The 15,678-nt window shown below is 49.4% G+C and overlaps 1 protein-coding gene across 1 annotated transcript; it reads left to right on the forward strand.

The window, feature by feature from the left end:
- The first annotated feature begins 2,860 nt into the window (after positions 1 to 2,860).
- LBH (LBH regulator of WNT signaling pathway) lies at positions 2,861 to 14,597 on the forward strand. Its single transcript, XM_033055977.2, has 3 exons — positions 2,861 to 3,016; positions 3,744 to 3,846; positions 12,105 to 14,597. The coding sequence occupies exons 1-3, from the start codon at positions 2,991 to 2,993 to the stop codon at positions 12,300 to 12,302; spliced, it is 327 nt and encodes a 108-aa protein (XP_032911868.1). The 5' UTR covers positions 2,861 to 2,990; the 3' UTR covers positions 12,303 to 14,597.
- Positions 14,598 to 15,678: the final 1,081 nt, after the last annotated feature.

Genomic DNA, 15,678 nt, shown 5'->3' on the forward strand with positions numbered 1-15,678 from the left:
AATGAAAACTGATTTCTGGGACATGTGGTTTCCGAGGTGGCAGCTCAGCAGCTCAAGAGTTAATTGGGCTCCCTCATTTTCAGCCCAGACATTGCTACAAAGGCTTATCCAATGTGGAAAGCTATTTCTTAGCAAGGTGGGAGCTGCAGGTACAACAGCCCCTCCTGCTCACCTCTGCAGCCCCAGCTTCTCACCCCTGGCTGGGGAAAGCAAAGCAGAAGGAGCTGTTACAGGACAGCTCCCTTGCATGGGGAATGCCTCCCCAGGCTCACAACACACCTCCCATCCCTGGGATACCCAGATACCTTCAGCAAGGCTTCCCCCAAGGGTAGGGCCAAGGGTTCCTGGTGTGCAGCTCGCCCACGGGACCTCGGGCTGGTGGCGATCCATGGGCTGTGGAGCCAGCCCGGTGCAGGGAAGCAGCCAAGCGCGGCTGATGGGAATCACGGGAGGTGTGCCTTTGCTTTCAAAAGGACTATTAACGCGCTTAGGGTTAATCACACAAATAAATCTCGCCCTGGCTTGGAGCCAAAGCGAGCAGTAAAAGCACTGATCCCCAGGCCTCCCGATGGGAATTGGCCAGGGCCAGGGCCCATGTTCTCACCCAGTCATTGGGAAGTAATCCCTGTGCTCAGCACAGAGACATCCAAGGATTTTGTTCCGTGTCATCCCCCCCATGCCCCCTGAAAGGCACTTACCCAGGTGGAAACTTGAATATCTTCCCATGCCAGCCCAGATAGCAAGGCAATTTCCAGAGGACATGGGCAAAGGGCTGGTCTGAGCTGCTTTGCCTCAATGGTGGCTGCAAGAGCCATGGAGGGTGGATGGAGGGGAGGGTGAGCCCCAGTTCTGTCCCTTGACCTCCTTCAGGGACTTTGATGTATCAAAAATTACATACCTAAAGGAATGACCTTCCCAAGGAGAGAAAAACCTTGAACTTCAAGCCCTGCTGAGTGTAGGAGGGTGTTTAGAGAGACAAATCAGTGTGCCTGGTGCAAGAGAGATGGGAGGAGGCGGGGAGGGAGCATGTGTTTTTTTAATTAGCTTTTATTTTGTACAGACACCACCAGGAAATCCATAGCAGGTGTATATATGAGGGACACAGGCAGAGCTACTGTGGATAAAATATCCTAGGGAATTGAGCTAAGGCCTCATCTCATGTCCCATGTTTTAACTGGACATGGTGGGAGATGAATTAACTGTAAAGTTAATTTTTAGAGACTTGACTGAAGCAGCACTGTGTCTCTCTCTTTCTCCCAGAGTGGTCTCCTAGCCTCTGCACATACCACCAGGTACTCACCCGGGCTTCAAAAAAGTGTTTTGTAAGTCAAGTCTTTGTGTTCTCTTGGTGCAGAAATTAGCAAAGACAGTCAATGTGAATACGTTTGTCCCATGGGATGCAGCAGGGAGAGGGGGTCCAGGTGGACAGGTCAGCAAAACAGGGAAGCTGTTTCCCCAGCATTTTGGAGACTTGGTTGTCCCCCTACTCCTCTCCCTGGCCCCAAACCTCATTATCAGGAGGCTCAAGGAGGGCACAGGGACTGTGTGCACAGAGGCCCCTCTGATTACCCTTGCGGAAGGTGACTGGTGGCCCTTTGCAGGGAGCTCACTCCCACCCACCTGAACTTCCACACACTTGCAGGGGCTCTATCAGTTCCTTCTGATTCATTTTAATGTGGCACAAAGCAGCAGCTTGCTGGAGCCTGATGTGAAACACCCACATACGCTCACATTATATAATATGAATCTAAGAAGATTAAATTATCCGGTCTGAGGAAATGCATGCGCGTATGGATGTACACATTTATGCACAGTCTGGAGGGTAGCTGAGGGCAAAGCTTCCCTCAGACACACTGAACTTGTGCTTGTTTTGCACTTAAAAACTGAGTATTTGCCCATGCATAGGCACATGTGTGAAGCACGGCAGCAGCTGTGTGTTCTGAGTTTGAAGGAAACACGAGAAGTGTTTGTAAGTGAGTGCTTGGTTTTCCACTATGTTGGCAAAGTCTGAGCAGCAGCATGGAGCAACAGATGGAACCCAAACAGCACTGGCACTAAACTTCACCTGTCAGCGTACGGACACATACCTCTCCCTGGGAAAGCAAACAGAGGAGAAAACTGTCCCCCAAAGTCCTGAGCATCCCTCAGCAGCCTTGGAGCGCTTGGCCCCATGTGCCTTAGGGCACAGCCCCTTCCTCAGGCTGCATGAACACAAGCAGATCGATGTCATGCTGAGTTTGGGGTGCCCAGGCCTTCTGCCCAAAGATACACTTTGCCTTCCAGAAATTTCAGGTAGGGAGGGAAATGCAGGAAATGTGCTTCACCTACAGCTGGTCAAGCTGCCCAGGCAGCGAACGGATTTGCCTCTCTCTCTTCTGCTGCGCCTTCCCATCATTGATGCACATTGTTTTGCTAAATATAACCCGGTCCCTTGAAGCTGCTCGCTCAGCTTTACTCCAGGCAGAGGTGCGGGGCACGAAAGATGCTGGCAAGAGCGGGGCTGGGCGGCCTCCCTGCCCGTGTCCCCGGCCATCCATCACCGCCACCAAGGGGACGAGTTTGAGCCGCGGTTCGTCAGACCCAGCCCCAGCGATGCTGGGGGTGCTGCGGACGGGCGGGCGGGCGGACGGGCGGGCGGACGGGCGGGCGGACGGGCGGACGGGCGGACGGGCGGACGGGCGGACGGGCGGACGGGCGGACGGGCGGACGGGCGGGCGGATAGACAAACACCCCCCCGCAGGCGGCGCGCGCCGAGGCCATTCATGAAAAAGTTGACGTCAGGCAGGGGGCGGGGCTGGGCCCGGGCCACGCCCCCGGGGCTATTTAAGGCGGCGCGGCGGCGGGCGCGGGGCTCAGACGGGAGGCGGCGGCCGAGGCGTGAGGGGGCTGGGTCGGTCCCGGGCAGCGCCGCGCATCGTCCCGCCCTGTCCCGCAGTGCCTGGGTGCCTCTCCCGCCACCCCCCGCCCGGGGCAGCCTCTGCTGGGACTTCATGTCTGTGCTGTGTCCCCTGCCCTGGTGAGTGGGCGCTCCCCGGGGGTTCGGGGGGGATGGCGGCTCTGCGGTCGCGGGGTGCTGCCGGGACTCTTGAGGCCGAGCCCCTCAGCCGCCCCTGCCCCGGGAGGCCGTGAGGCGGCGGGGCGGAGAGGGGCCCGGGCTGGGTTTGGAGCAGAGACCGTGATGGGGGTTCCCAGGGCGAGCCGGGCGGTAGCGGGATGGATGCGGGAGGGAGTTCGCCGCACTTTGTCGCGCTGGAATTGCCATTAAGGCTGTCCGAGCCGAGCTGGAATTGGCGCCGCGCGCTCCGCTGGCGTGGAAGTCCCCGAGGCTGTAAAACAAGTCAGTGGGATCTAAAGCGCACCGGCTTGAGAAACGAGAAAAAAAAAAGGAAAGAAAAACCAAAACCCCCGCGCTTGCACTTTATTTAGTGTGGTTTTTTACTTCCCCCGTCCCCGCGGGGCAGAGCGGGAGGAAGCGGAGCTAAAAGCGAAGCGCTGCTGCCGGAGCGTCCCCGGCTGTGCTTGAGCCGGGCTTTGGGGGCAGAGCCGGGGAGCTGTTCGAGAGCATTGGATGCAGCTCCGGCTTACGAGGTACTGAGCTTTTTCCGCTGCCTTCCAAGGGGGGGCAGGAAGGAAGGGACCAGAAATAGACTGCCTACAGCTTCTGCTGCTCGCTTCGCCGCTTGAATTGTGCTCAGCCCTGCCGGAGCCCCTCAGATCACTGGAATGCTGTCTTTTGTCTCTAGCTCTGATTATCTGAGGTCCGCTGAAATGACTGAAGTGATGATGAACACCCCAGCCATGGATGAGATCGGACTAAGCCCCCGCAAGGATGGGCTGTCGTATCAGGTAAATGTTTTGCTGTCACTTGAGGCACTAATCCCGTGAGGAATTGCTTGGGCTAGACTGTAAGCTTGGTCTAACGTACCTTTCCATAGCCAGACCTAATAGCGGATCTTGCAGTAGTAAGAACTAGTCAACAGACTGGAATGTTTGCTTGGCAGGAGATGGTTGTCTAGAATATCACTTGCTATCAGTGTGGGTTGGCAAAGGATTCGCTTGTTTTGAAGTGACCGAGCCCCTGCTCATTCAGCATTCCCGGGACTCAGTGGGAGATGGGTTAAAGAAGGATTCATGACCCTCACTGGGCTGAGAGGGCTCTTGAGATCCTTGTAGCACAGCATACAGCTGATCTGCTGAAAGCAGGAGGATGCTCTTTATATGGACTCCACATCTTTTTGATTTAGTTCTTGGTTTTCCTGACTGATGTGCCCATTCGAGAGGTTTAGCAGTCTTCTGTAAGATACAGTGAGGTCAGATGTAGCCTAAATGAGCCATGAAATGTCACTGGAGATATCAGTACCTGGAGGCACGAGTTGCATTCATTCCGAAACTTCTGAACAATGTAGTTAGCTATTTATCTCTAGATCACTGAAGAAGTGTTTTCAGCGAAGTGGTCTTCAGCTGGATTGAACCTTAATCCTTTAGTCTCAATATCCCTTTCATTTCTTAGCCTGTAGTTAATCAAAGTACACCTTAGCTTCCTAGCTCCATGGTTGTCTTCACTTCCAGGAGACTTGCTGGTGAGATCTGACACAGATGCTGAATGCTGGCAGATGACTTGCATCTGCTCTGTGCATTGAGTGACTCTTACCAGCAGATCCAGATGCAGGCTTTGTCCTTTGCAGATGTTACACAACCTGCACAGAGGCACTTGCTCCAAGTGTGCATTCAGATGTGGTGCTGTATGTTTGCATGTTTGTGTCTGAAAAGGGAACTACAAGGCAGCAGCAGTGCACTGGAGCGTGAAATCGACTGAACTTTGGGCCACTGCTCAGGCCTCCAGCAGAAGCCAAAGCTGTGTGGAGGAAAAGGGGATGCATTCCTTCTTTCAGTCAGGATTCTGGCTCTGGATAGTGCAAGTTGCTTGGTTTATAGGTGTGCTATGCTTCAGTGCTTGAGTTAGTGGGGAGTATGCAACCTCTTTCCTCCCTAACAGAGTGCAGAGGGAATGACAGTCATTAAATCTGAAGCAATCAAAGTAACCTGCATGGGATGTCTTAATAGGTCACCTTATGAAGAGGCTTAACCCAAACAGGTCAAATGCCTCTATTTACCCATCCAAATTCCCAGGGAGAGGCAGAACTAGGTGCCCTGCTTGTTCTAATGATCACTTCAGTGATGTTCTTCCCCGAGTGCTTATGACCTTGATAAGTCTGCTTGGGCCAACTGGGGAACAGGACTGTTTGGTTTTGAGTGGATCACCTGAACATGTGAGTCATAAAAGCTGATGACTCGTGTAGGGCCTTTGCATCCTAGATTTATTCTCTTTAGTGGTCTAGGTACAGATAACTTTTTTCAAATGCCTGTGAGGCACTTCACCTTGATGTGATGAAGAGGTGATGGCAGCAAGAGTAGAGGGGTTGAAATGGAAGACCCTTACGGCACTAGCAGTGTGTGGGCTGTGTATGAGGTCTGCCTCTAAATCAGGTTAGTGTAAAGAGGATTGGGGAGCAGGATCCAGCCTTCCTTCTCTGGCTGCTGGGCTGAGAATGTCACAGTGTAAGTCAAGGTAAGTTGAAAGTGTCCTTGAAGGGTTGAAAGCTCAAGTGAGACGAGCAAGGGCAAACCTGATGCAAGTAGTACCATGAAATTTTTGTTCTACCTCAGACTTTGGCACTCTGTGCCTCATCTTGCTGATGAAGAGAGTTTGGTACATGGAAAATTGTATGCTTGTCTGAGTGCTGTAGTGCGATAACTTAAAACCAGACGGGGCTAATGGAGCATGACTGCTCCTACACTGAGGCTTGTTGTTCTAAGCTGCAGCATCTTCCTCCACTCATCTGCAGAGTCAGGCACTCACAGTGTAACAGCCCTTGGCTGGCTATGAGAGGCAGAAAATAAAAAGTGGAGCCAGAATCAAGCTTTTAAGCTGTGTAGAGCAGGGACTGCCTGTGAGTTGTTCTGTAGGATGCTGCCTGTGAGACTAAGGGCTGATTCTGCCACCAGAGGCAGGCATGATACAGTCTGGACCAGAGGAGGTACAGCCCAGCAGCACTGCTGGAATGCTAGAGCACATCAGTACTTGCTGCAGACAGACTTGTCCTACTAAGAGAACTGTTTCTAAGTATTTTTGCTTTTACTTGGAAATAAGCTGAGGAAGCAAGCTCATACCCTGAGTATAAACTTCAGCAATCTGATTGCTGTCTTGTGGAGTTCACTGAACTTCTTGGCTCCCCTCTGTCTCAGTGGTTATGAGAGGAACTCGGGTTGTTGACTTTTTTCTTCTGCGTCTTCCACCTGCTGGGGTGTCTGTCTGTTGTATACATCAGATGAAGGTCTGCACTCCCCTCCCTAGTGAAGCAATGTGCTCTTTGCTGGGCTGGTCATCACTGTTCAATAGTGTGAAAACCCAGACTGCAGAAAGAATACCAGTATTTACTGGGTTGCCTCCATAGGCTTAAGGCAAACATGCTTTTTCATCATAGGACTGCCTTTCTTCCAGTTAATATGCAAAATGCTTGTAAGCTAGCCTGCTAGCTTCAAAGTCATCCTCTGCAAGACAGCTTTTATTACTGTATTTGTGACAGCAAGCTGCTCTCTGATCCCCCTGAAAGATGGTTCAGCCAACAGATTTCAAGAGCCTGAGCAGAAGTGAGTGGTGAATTTGGGGCATGAGTCTCAGAACAGGGCAGCATAGACAAAACAGAAGATGTGACTGAAGAGATGATGTCATGCTGGGTCTTATGCCTGCAGTGAGAAGCTATTTCTGGATCATTAATAGATGTCCCATAATTCCCATGGGATTTACTAAACAAAAAACTCATTGAAATGCAGCTGATGGCTCAAGTTGCCCCTGCTACAAACAGATGTGACTATGGAGGGCTTCATGCACTTCCTGCCTGGCAGTGTCCAGTGAGCCAGGCTGTTTCTGCTGCCAGCCAGAGCTAATGCACTGTTTGTTGTTTCCCAACCCTAGAAATACCTGTTCTTTGAAAAGCCTCATCAGCACTGTGCCAGCTTGTCCTCTGTGCTGTCTCCCAGCAGCACGAACAATGCCACTGAAACTGAGGCTGAATTAATCATTTTGTGGAGCTGTTGTCAAAACAGTACCTTGACTGGAATCCTGCATTCTTGGAAGTGAAGCAGGGTCTGAGCACAACTGAAAATGCTTTAATGCCCAAAGTGTGTGTTCTGAGCAAAAGCAGGTCCTGAGTTGAGTGTGCTGCTTTGCTGCAGGCTGGCTGGTGAGTGACTTGCTGGTCCTTGAGGCTCCCATGCAGGAGACTGGCCTGCAGAGGCTGAGCTTGCCTCATGCCATCAGCTGAGGTTTGGTTGTCATGGGAAGCTTGAGCTCTTTAAGTCATGATCGCATCATGCTGGGATTTCTCTAGGTTAATCACAGCCACAGCTCGCTGGGAATCACGTCAGAGTGGCTGAATCTGGGTAAATAGGCTTAAGGCTCTATCCAGTGGCTGTGCCAAAAGCTTGGTGTTGGGGAAGTGATTTCTGGTGAGTGCAGCACCTTTTCACCAGCCCTGGGGAAGCACTGGCTTTCCCACGGAGCTGAGGGGCTTGAGCTGTGTCTGCTGGATCCCTCCAGTTAAACTGGACCACCAGTACGTTACTGGTCCAAGGGCTGTTGGCTCAATGGAAATTGAACTTCCTCTGTAATTGCTTTCTTGTCAGGTGCTTCATGTCTGTGCAGACTTGATTTGTGCAGGGGAAGTCCTTCAGAGGTGCTGCTTGCTGCTGTGGAAGGTTTTGAGGCTGTGAAAAGGTGGTGATAGCAAGCATGGCTGCTAGACAAGATTAGTTGGCAGATTCAATGTGTATTCCAGGGTCTGGGACCTCAATGAAGGCAGAAGCAGGATATGGGATAAACAGATACAAAAGCAATCATGCTTGCAGCTGTGCTGTGCAGAAGTGTTCCACTGAAATCCAAACTGAGAGCAGCAGCTCATCGGAACACCTCGGAGCATGTTTTTCCTCCCTACTTTGATGCCTTGTTACTCTGAGGGGAAATGGTTAGATGTAGGTAGGATGTTTCCCTGACATCATGCCCTGAAGCTGGGCAGTATTTCTGTGGCTTGGGAGTTGTTGTGGCTCATCAACCTGAGTCACAGCTGCTGTGTACATACTTGGGGCTCGTTTTTGAGTCATGACTACGGTGTGAGTAAATGTATGTATTGTAGCTGGAGAAGTCCTCCAAAGAGGACACTGAGACATGACTGAAGTACTGCCTGAAATGAGCTTGCTGTGCTTCTCAATGGCACTGAAGTTTTATGTCCAGAACTTCATTGCTGGTTTGGAATACTGGCTTGATATTGCTGAAGAGGCACAGAATTCAGCTCTTCAGACCAAGGGGGATGAGCGATGTGTGCTGTACCTGAAGTGGGATGTCTCCCAGTGCGGACTTTGCAATCTTGTACTGCACTACCACAATCAAGCAAAGCTTTCCCATAAACCAGTGGCTTAATTTGGAAAGATGTCATTGCTTTAGTCTCCCTGTAATACAATTTAAATAGTTTTCAGCTCCATGGGAGGGGAGACAGGCATTTTAACTAGGGGTGTTGGGATGGAGTACACATGTGGAAGTTGTTTTGAATTTACAAGTGTCACTTGGATTATGGTAGTGCTGAGCTTATCTTCTTAATTGCCTGACATCTCTCCTGCTTTTGGTGTTTCTCCATCCCTGTAAATGCTGAGAGGGTATGAGGCTCCCCAGGGCAATGAAAACTTTCCATTCTTGTTGCCAAGACTTCATCCAAGGATAGTAGAGCTAGATCATCTGAAACAGAGGCAAACATGATCTTCCTAAAATCATTTCAAGCTTTTTTTTTCAATTTCTGCTTTTCCCTGTTCTTTCCAGCTGCAAGACAAGAGTTTGGTTGATTTGTATGTGATCTGGATAAGTTCATGAGGAGAGCAGTTCCCAGACATAAATCCAGAGAGGCCTGTAAAAGTCTTGCTGTTAGCAAGAAGTGCAAGAAGCAACACAGTGTGTCCTCTGTGGATCTGGAGGTGTTGGATGTGTCTCTCCATGGCCAGGATTTGGGCCTCAGCTACAGGGGAAGCAGTGCAGCCCCTTGTGCTGTATCATGCAAGTGAAGGGGTGGAAGATGCCTTTGAATTGCTACTATATTTGCATTTAGGCAGCCATCACAACCAGTTGGTTGTCACTTGTCCCCCATCAGGTGAGCAGGACCACCAGGGGAAGGCATCTCCCTCAGCCATGTGCAAGGTGGCTTCCTGTCATGGATGAGAGGGAGAAGCTGACCCATGTCTGTTGCCCTGTTTGTGGGGTGGGAGATGCAGAGCCTTCTCCCACACGCCTGAGCAGGCCCATGTGAGCAGAAAGGTTTGGAGGCAGGTGTTGCTGCTGACCTGGCTGCTGTGCCAGAGAGTGCAGAGCTCCTGGGTCAGAGAAGAATTGCTGCAATTCCCAGTGTGGAGCTTGCTGCAAGTCTGGGAGGTTTTTTCCTTGCCATTGTCTATATCTGGAGTGGGACCAGATTAGGCCTGTGAAACCAGCAAATGTAGATGGCACTACTGAAGCAGGACAGGGAGAGCTGGTGCTTGCTTATCTTTTTCTGTGGAGTGGGGAGGCTGGTTGGGTTAACCTTCTCACTTGGCTTCCTCAGATATTCAGTTAGTCTTAAACTTTTTTTCATTGGCTCCTTGTGCTTGGCCTGTTGTCACCCTGCCGGTCACATTGGAGGAAATCTGCCTTTCTGTATTTTTTCCATTGACTGTCCACGCCCCTTCAAAGTGCAGTTGCAACATCTCCCTCCGTGCTGCCTCAACGATTAAAAAGCATGACTTAGTGGAAAAAATCCTGACCTCCTTGGGTTCGGCCTGTCCTGCAGCTGTTTGAGATAAGATTGTGCTAAGGGTTTTTTTATTAAAAAAGCTGCACACCACATTTTGCGGATATTTGTTTGTAAGGAAATGACTACTACTTAGTTTCTGGAAAAAAAAAATCTGGCAGAGTATTTTCAAAGAAATTGCTCCAATTTGACCTAATGTGCTTAAAATAATAGCAGCCAAAGTTTAATTATTATACTGCTGTTTTTCTTCCATAGGAGGCTATTTTCATGACATTATCAGCTTATGTAACCTCTTGAACCACACTTTTTTTTTCCATTGCAACCTTCTAAACCATGTAATGTCAAGGGTATTTTTTTTCCCTATCCTGGGTTTAGATAACTTGATGCTTAAGAGCCACTGACTGTACTTCCAGTTACGCACTGTGTGCCTGAAACTGATTTTGTTTGGCCAAGCAGAAGCCACAAAGCTCCAAAAAACAGTTGCTTTCTCAGTGGTGCTGGGAGTGACTAATAGCAAGTGACTCACACTGCAATGCCCAGGTTGATGTGGCTATGTTCAAAGGATCTCAACTGCTCTAATGCACCTGAAAAACATGGATGGTGGGAGCTGGACTCTTGCAGCACTGTCCCCAGGACCAAATGATCAAATGCAAACAGCCCCTGATTTGTGCATTACCTTCTGTTACCTCACCTGAATTTGCATTAGGTAGCAGCCCGATGCCTTTATCAATCTGATTGCCACAAAGCTTTGGGTGTGAAGGAGAAATGAACAGTAGAAGACTCAATATTTCCAAGGAGGTGATGCTGTAGCTAGTAGTTGCTAGGCTGAAGAAGGAATTGATAGGATGTTACTTCACTTTTTGTGGCCAGGGCTTCCCAAGGTGGTGGGTACCCACATGACTGGCACAAGGAGAATGAGGCTTCATGGTTAATGCTCAGGGCTCCTGGATGGTGAGCCTGCTTTAATAACTGGAACCACAAAGATCAAAGCAGATCAGATCTTGCTCTCAGACTGAGGCTGGCAGTGCTGCTCCCTGCAAGGATGCTTTTGCAACTCACTTGAATGCAGATGATGTTCAAAGAATAGTGCAACCACATGACTTTTCACCTGGCCTATAACCTCTAAGGGGAAAATGCACTTCAACATTTTCTTCTTTAGGGTGTTTAAGTGCAACTCTAATGTGAAATGGTCACTCTGATAAAATTGTTTGAAATGGCAGGTGGTGGTTGTTTTTAATCTTCTGGCTTCTAACCAGGAGGTTTGATGTAGCAAGTGGGTTTTATCATCCTGCAGTTCCCTTCTGGATGAGCTGGGGTTTGAAGTTTTTCCCCCAGCAAGTTACCCACAAGTAACACAGCCTTTTCTGTTCACACTGCAGTCTAGTCTTGCAAGGCTGCTGCTAACACTGCACCAGCAGTTTTTCCCTTTACCCACATTTTGCCTCAGTTCCTAGTAGGATCAAAGTATGCATCAGTGGCACTGCCAGTGAGTGTGGGTCCTGGTGCTGCTGCACTGCACGAGCTTGTGCATCCATGTGGCAAGCAATGGGTGGGAATGGGTAAGGTGCACCTTGAGGGGCTGGAGATCAAGGAGTCTTTGTACTCACTGCATGAGAAATGCAGTGCATAACTGGGTACTGTGCCCTTTCTTGAAGAAATACGGTCCAGTCCCCAGCCCATCCACAAAATGAGTGTTCTGTGGAGTTTCAGTGCTGATGTATGGTAGCTGTAGTAGCTGCCAGAATTATCTCTAAAATGCAGCTGAGCTATTTCAGGCTGGCACTGTGGCCCTGGAGTGATACCAGACACAGGCCCTTGCTGCAAGGGTCTGGGCTGCTCTTGCCCTGGGTTGCCATGAGCCTCCTGCCTCCCAGCAGCAGAGCCTGGAGAACAAGCCTGTTCTCCTGTGCAGACTGACCAGCAGCAGGAAATGAGAGCTCAGATTTTCTGATCAAGATAGCTCCGTGTGCAAACTCAAGAGCATTAATGCAAAAGCGGGGGTGGAGGGGTAGGGATAAATATCCAAAAGGGCAGATACCTATTTGCTGAGTGCTATCCAAGCAAGCATGTGCTTCAGGGAGCCTCTTGGGCAGTGCTCATTTCCATTACTTGGAGACTTGAAAAGGTTATTTATGAGTTCAAGAGTACTCCCATCACTCAGTAGTTGACTCTGTGTCGAGACTAGTCTGCCCTGGAGACCTGAATGTCTCAAGCTGGGCTTTGGCTGAGACTGTGTGAGTGCAGCCCCTCTGACAGACTGTTCCTTGGCTCTTTCAGATCTTCCCCGACCCCTCAGACTTTGATCGTTACTGTAAGCTGAAGGACCGCCTGCCCTCCATCGTGGTGGAGCCCACGGAGGGGGACGTGGAGAGCGGGGAGCTGAGATGGCCGCCCGAAGAGTTCCTCGTGCAGGAGGAGGATGAGGAAGAGGAGGAAGAAAACTGTGAAGACGCAAAGAAGGACAAGGAGCAATAAATGGCATCTGAGGAAAGGCAAGGGACTGCACCCTTCTGAAGGAAGAGCCACACTTTCTTTGAAAGTCTTTTTAAAAAGACAAAGTTCAATTTTGCACCTGCGAGATCTTAGTTTTTTTGTATTCTCTGTATTGAGAACTGAAGCCCTCGGTGTCACCAGACCTCCTGAGGAAGGAAGGAAGTAACGCAGAGAAATGTTTGCTGTTCTCGAGATCATTATCTGTATTTTTCCGAGGCGGAGGCAGCAGTGAAATTCCAAGCACATGGCAGAGGGTGACCACACGAGGACTGCTGGAGGGGGGAGCTCGGGAAGGGGGAGGAAAGTTGGAGGTGGCAGCGTTTGGCTGGGAGCTGCCTCTGGCTAAAAGCATGAGAACAGAGCCAAAATATCTCAGATTTGCCTTTCTTACAGCTTCCATTTTGTGTGTTGGGGGATGGAAGGGTGTCCATAGCGAAGCATGGCTAAATGGTCTAGTGACAAGGGGCCTGTAGCTCTCCCTGGTTCGGCACCTCCTAGGGTAAGGTGAGCGTCCATAGGAGTAGTCTGGTTTCTTGCTCTCGCTGTTGAGCCTGTTTTCCAGCCACTTTTCCCAAAGTTACTTTCTCCCCCTGTTTGCCTTTAGACTCTTCAATGCTGAGCAGCTGTATTTGCAGGGTAGCGTTAGGCTGCTGCTTGTCATCTCTCCTGCGATGCCCTAGCTTATCTTGCAGGTGGTGAGCATGAGGTGATGTGCATCGGATGTAAAAAGGTGCTTCTGTCTGCAGCAAGAGCTCATGTAGGTTTGAACACCTCAGATTTTTCTCTCCTATTTGCTGAGGCTGCTGTGGGTGGTCTCATCTTGTAGGATGCCCCAAGCCCGAGGGTGGAGATTTATGCCTCCTTGCCTTGGTGTCCTTGAGGTTGTAGGGTTTTGTGTCTCTTAACTTGCTGGTCAGTGGGCTTGAGGGGGCTGGGGTAGGGTGATTCTTCTCCAGCTTTGCACTGCAGGGCCTCCTCAGTGCAGGACAGCCTGGTGGGGAGTGCTGTGAGGAGGGCTGCCAGACCTGGGGGTCATCCAAAGACAAAACACCAGATGTAGTGTGGATCACCAGTGGGGTTTGCAGGATGGGGTCTACTGGGAGAGGATTAGCCTGTGTGTCCTGAGACAAAATGCATTCCTGCTTCTTAGCGAGAGTGAAAGATTCATGGTGGTTTTAACGAAGTGCAGACTGGCTTGTGAAGTCTGGTTTTGTCCTCTCTTCATCATATCCTGGCTGAAGGAGAAGACCAGTCTGCTGCCAGACAGGGTAACCTGCTGCTTTCCTGGAAAGACATGATCTTGCAGCTTTGGGGACCAGCTTGGGAGCCAGTCAGTCTTGGGAGATAGGATGAGAACAGTTACCACCTAAACCAAATCTGGGGTCATGGAAGAGAAAAAGAAATGTCAAGGCCTTAACCAAACTTCCATAATAATACCAATGCCACCCCCCTTTGCTTGTAACTTGTTCCATTTTTAAAATCTATTTGGACATGTGTGTATTTGTATTTTTAATACCTCATGAGTAGTTAAACGCTGGTGGGGTTTGGGAACTGCTTTTAACATATTGGCAGGATTGTTTTAGTCTTGTCTTGCTTGTGTTTCAACATAATGGCAATAATTTATCAGCTCTGTGTAACTATTTTTGGACAGATTGGAGTTTGGAGATGAGTTAGCACAAAGCAGGAGAAATTCAGTGTTCCTACACTGCAGCTGGCCTCTGGTCCAGCCTTGCAGACCCAGTCAGACACTCTCCCTGCCCACCTTGGTGGATGGTTGGTCACTGAATGGCCATGATGTGGTGGTAGCATTTTCTCTAGCAATGGATTCAGCTGTTGTGTCTGTAACACTTGTTCTAGTCTTGCTGTCTTACTGGAGTGAGCTTGTACACCTGCATACCAGCCAGTCGTCTTATTTCTAAGTGTTACTCTCTATTGGTCTCTACCGTCTGTACCACCAAGTCAAAGCTCTATATCAAAGATATTACCATGTGGGCAGCAGTGAGATGGCAATCCTTGGACTTCAAACCTGCTGTGTGCCCTAAAGACTCGCATATTTCTGTCTGCATCCTTTTTTTGGAAGTATTGTGTATATTTCTATTTGTTGTTGAACGTATATAAAGAACAAAGCACTCCAGTAAAACTCCTCCTGTTGTATGATATACATCCTATATTTCTGTAATTCTTTTTTGAGCCTCAGGGAGAAGCTAGCATTTTTTTCAAACTACATTTTTGTCACTGTGACAGTTGTAAATAAAGTTTGAAAATGCTTTCCAAACATACTGGCTTTGTTTTTACTGTGAAAGTGGGTTGGGATGGTCAACCTTCCAGATCATGGAAGTTGAACCTGGAGATGCTGGTGGCTGGCCTCAGATCGTGCCCTATGACATTGGAAACCTAAGCCAGCTTTGAAGGACAGCACCTTTGCTTGCCATTTTCCTGTGGCTGCTCATTGCTGTGTGAAAGGCTGCAGCAAACTGCTGCCCCAGCTTATTTGTTCCTGAAAAAAAAAATTCTGTATTTATATCTGTCATCTACATCTACCCCCTTACCTAACCTTACAGAACATGAAGTAATGGAGAGTGGAAGCTATTCACAGCTGCTGTTAGTCATGTTCCCTGTGCATGCTCTTCCCTGCCCTGAGCAGCACTCATGAAGACAAGTCTTGCCTTGCTGTGTGCTTGCAGGGTCTCAGCTGAGCTACCCAGGTTGTCTGTGTTGGCCCTTTTGGGTCTAGAAGTCAGCTCTTCCTGAGTAGTTTTCTTGTCACTCACCGATGGCTGTGTGCTGCAGTTTGTGGTGCTGCTGGACGAAATGGCATTTCTGAGTGAGTCTGAGCTGGTACCAAGGCCCTGTTCTGGGTGTAGAAGTCTGACCATGCCAGGATTCAGTAATTCAAGTTGTGTGCTTAATTGGATTAAATTTTCCACTAAAACCTGGTGATAAGAAGCAAATAACCTGGAATACTCATATCTTTAAGGTACATGGATAGAAGTTCCTGTGATTTGGCAGCTAATGCTCTAATCTGACCTAGGCAAACAAGCCCAGCTGAGGCTGGAGTGTTATGTTTACATGTGACTAGTTTAAATACACTAACTAATGACCCTTCCATTTAATGCTTGAACTGAGGGCATGCTCAATGTGAGCCCCACAGTTCAAAGATTAATTGTATCATTCTCAACCCTCATGGATATTTTATGCCACAGGAACAAATGCAATATTAAAGCTGACCTCTCCTTTTCTTCAGTCAACCTCTAGCAGAGGTGCTTTAATTTCTTCCTCTCCTTGGGCACAGACTTGCTTGCCTTCTAAAAGCTGCTGCAGGATTTCCAAGATGACCAGATGTGCTGATCTGAAATCA

This window comes from Catharus ustulatus, chromosome 3 (assembly GCF_009819885.2).
Source record: "Catharus ustulatus isolate bCatUst1 chromosome 3, bCatUst1.pri.v2, whole genome shotgun sequence".
NCBI classification, from domain to species: domain Eukaryota; kingdom Metazoa; phylum Chordata; class Aves; order Passeriformes; family Turdidae; genus Catharus; species Catharus ustulatus.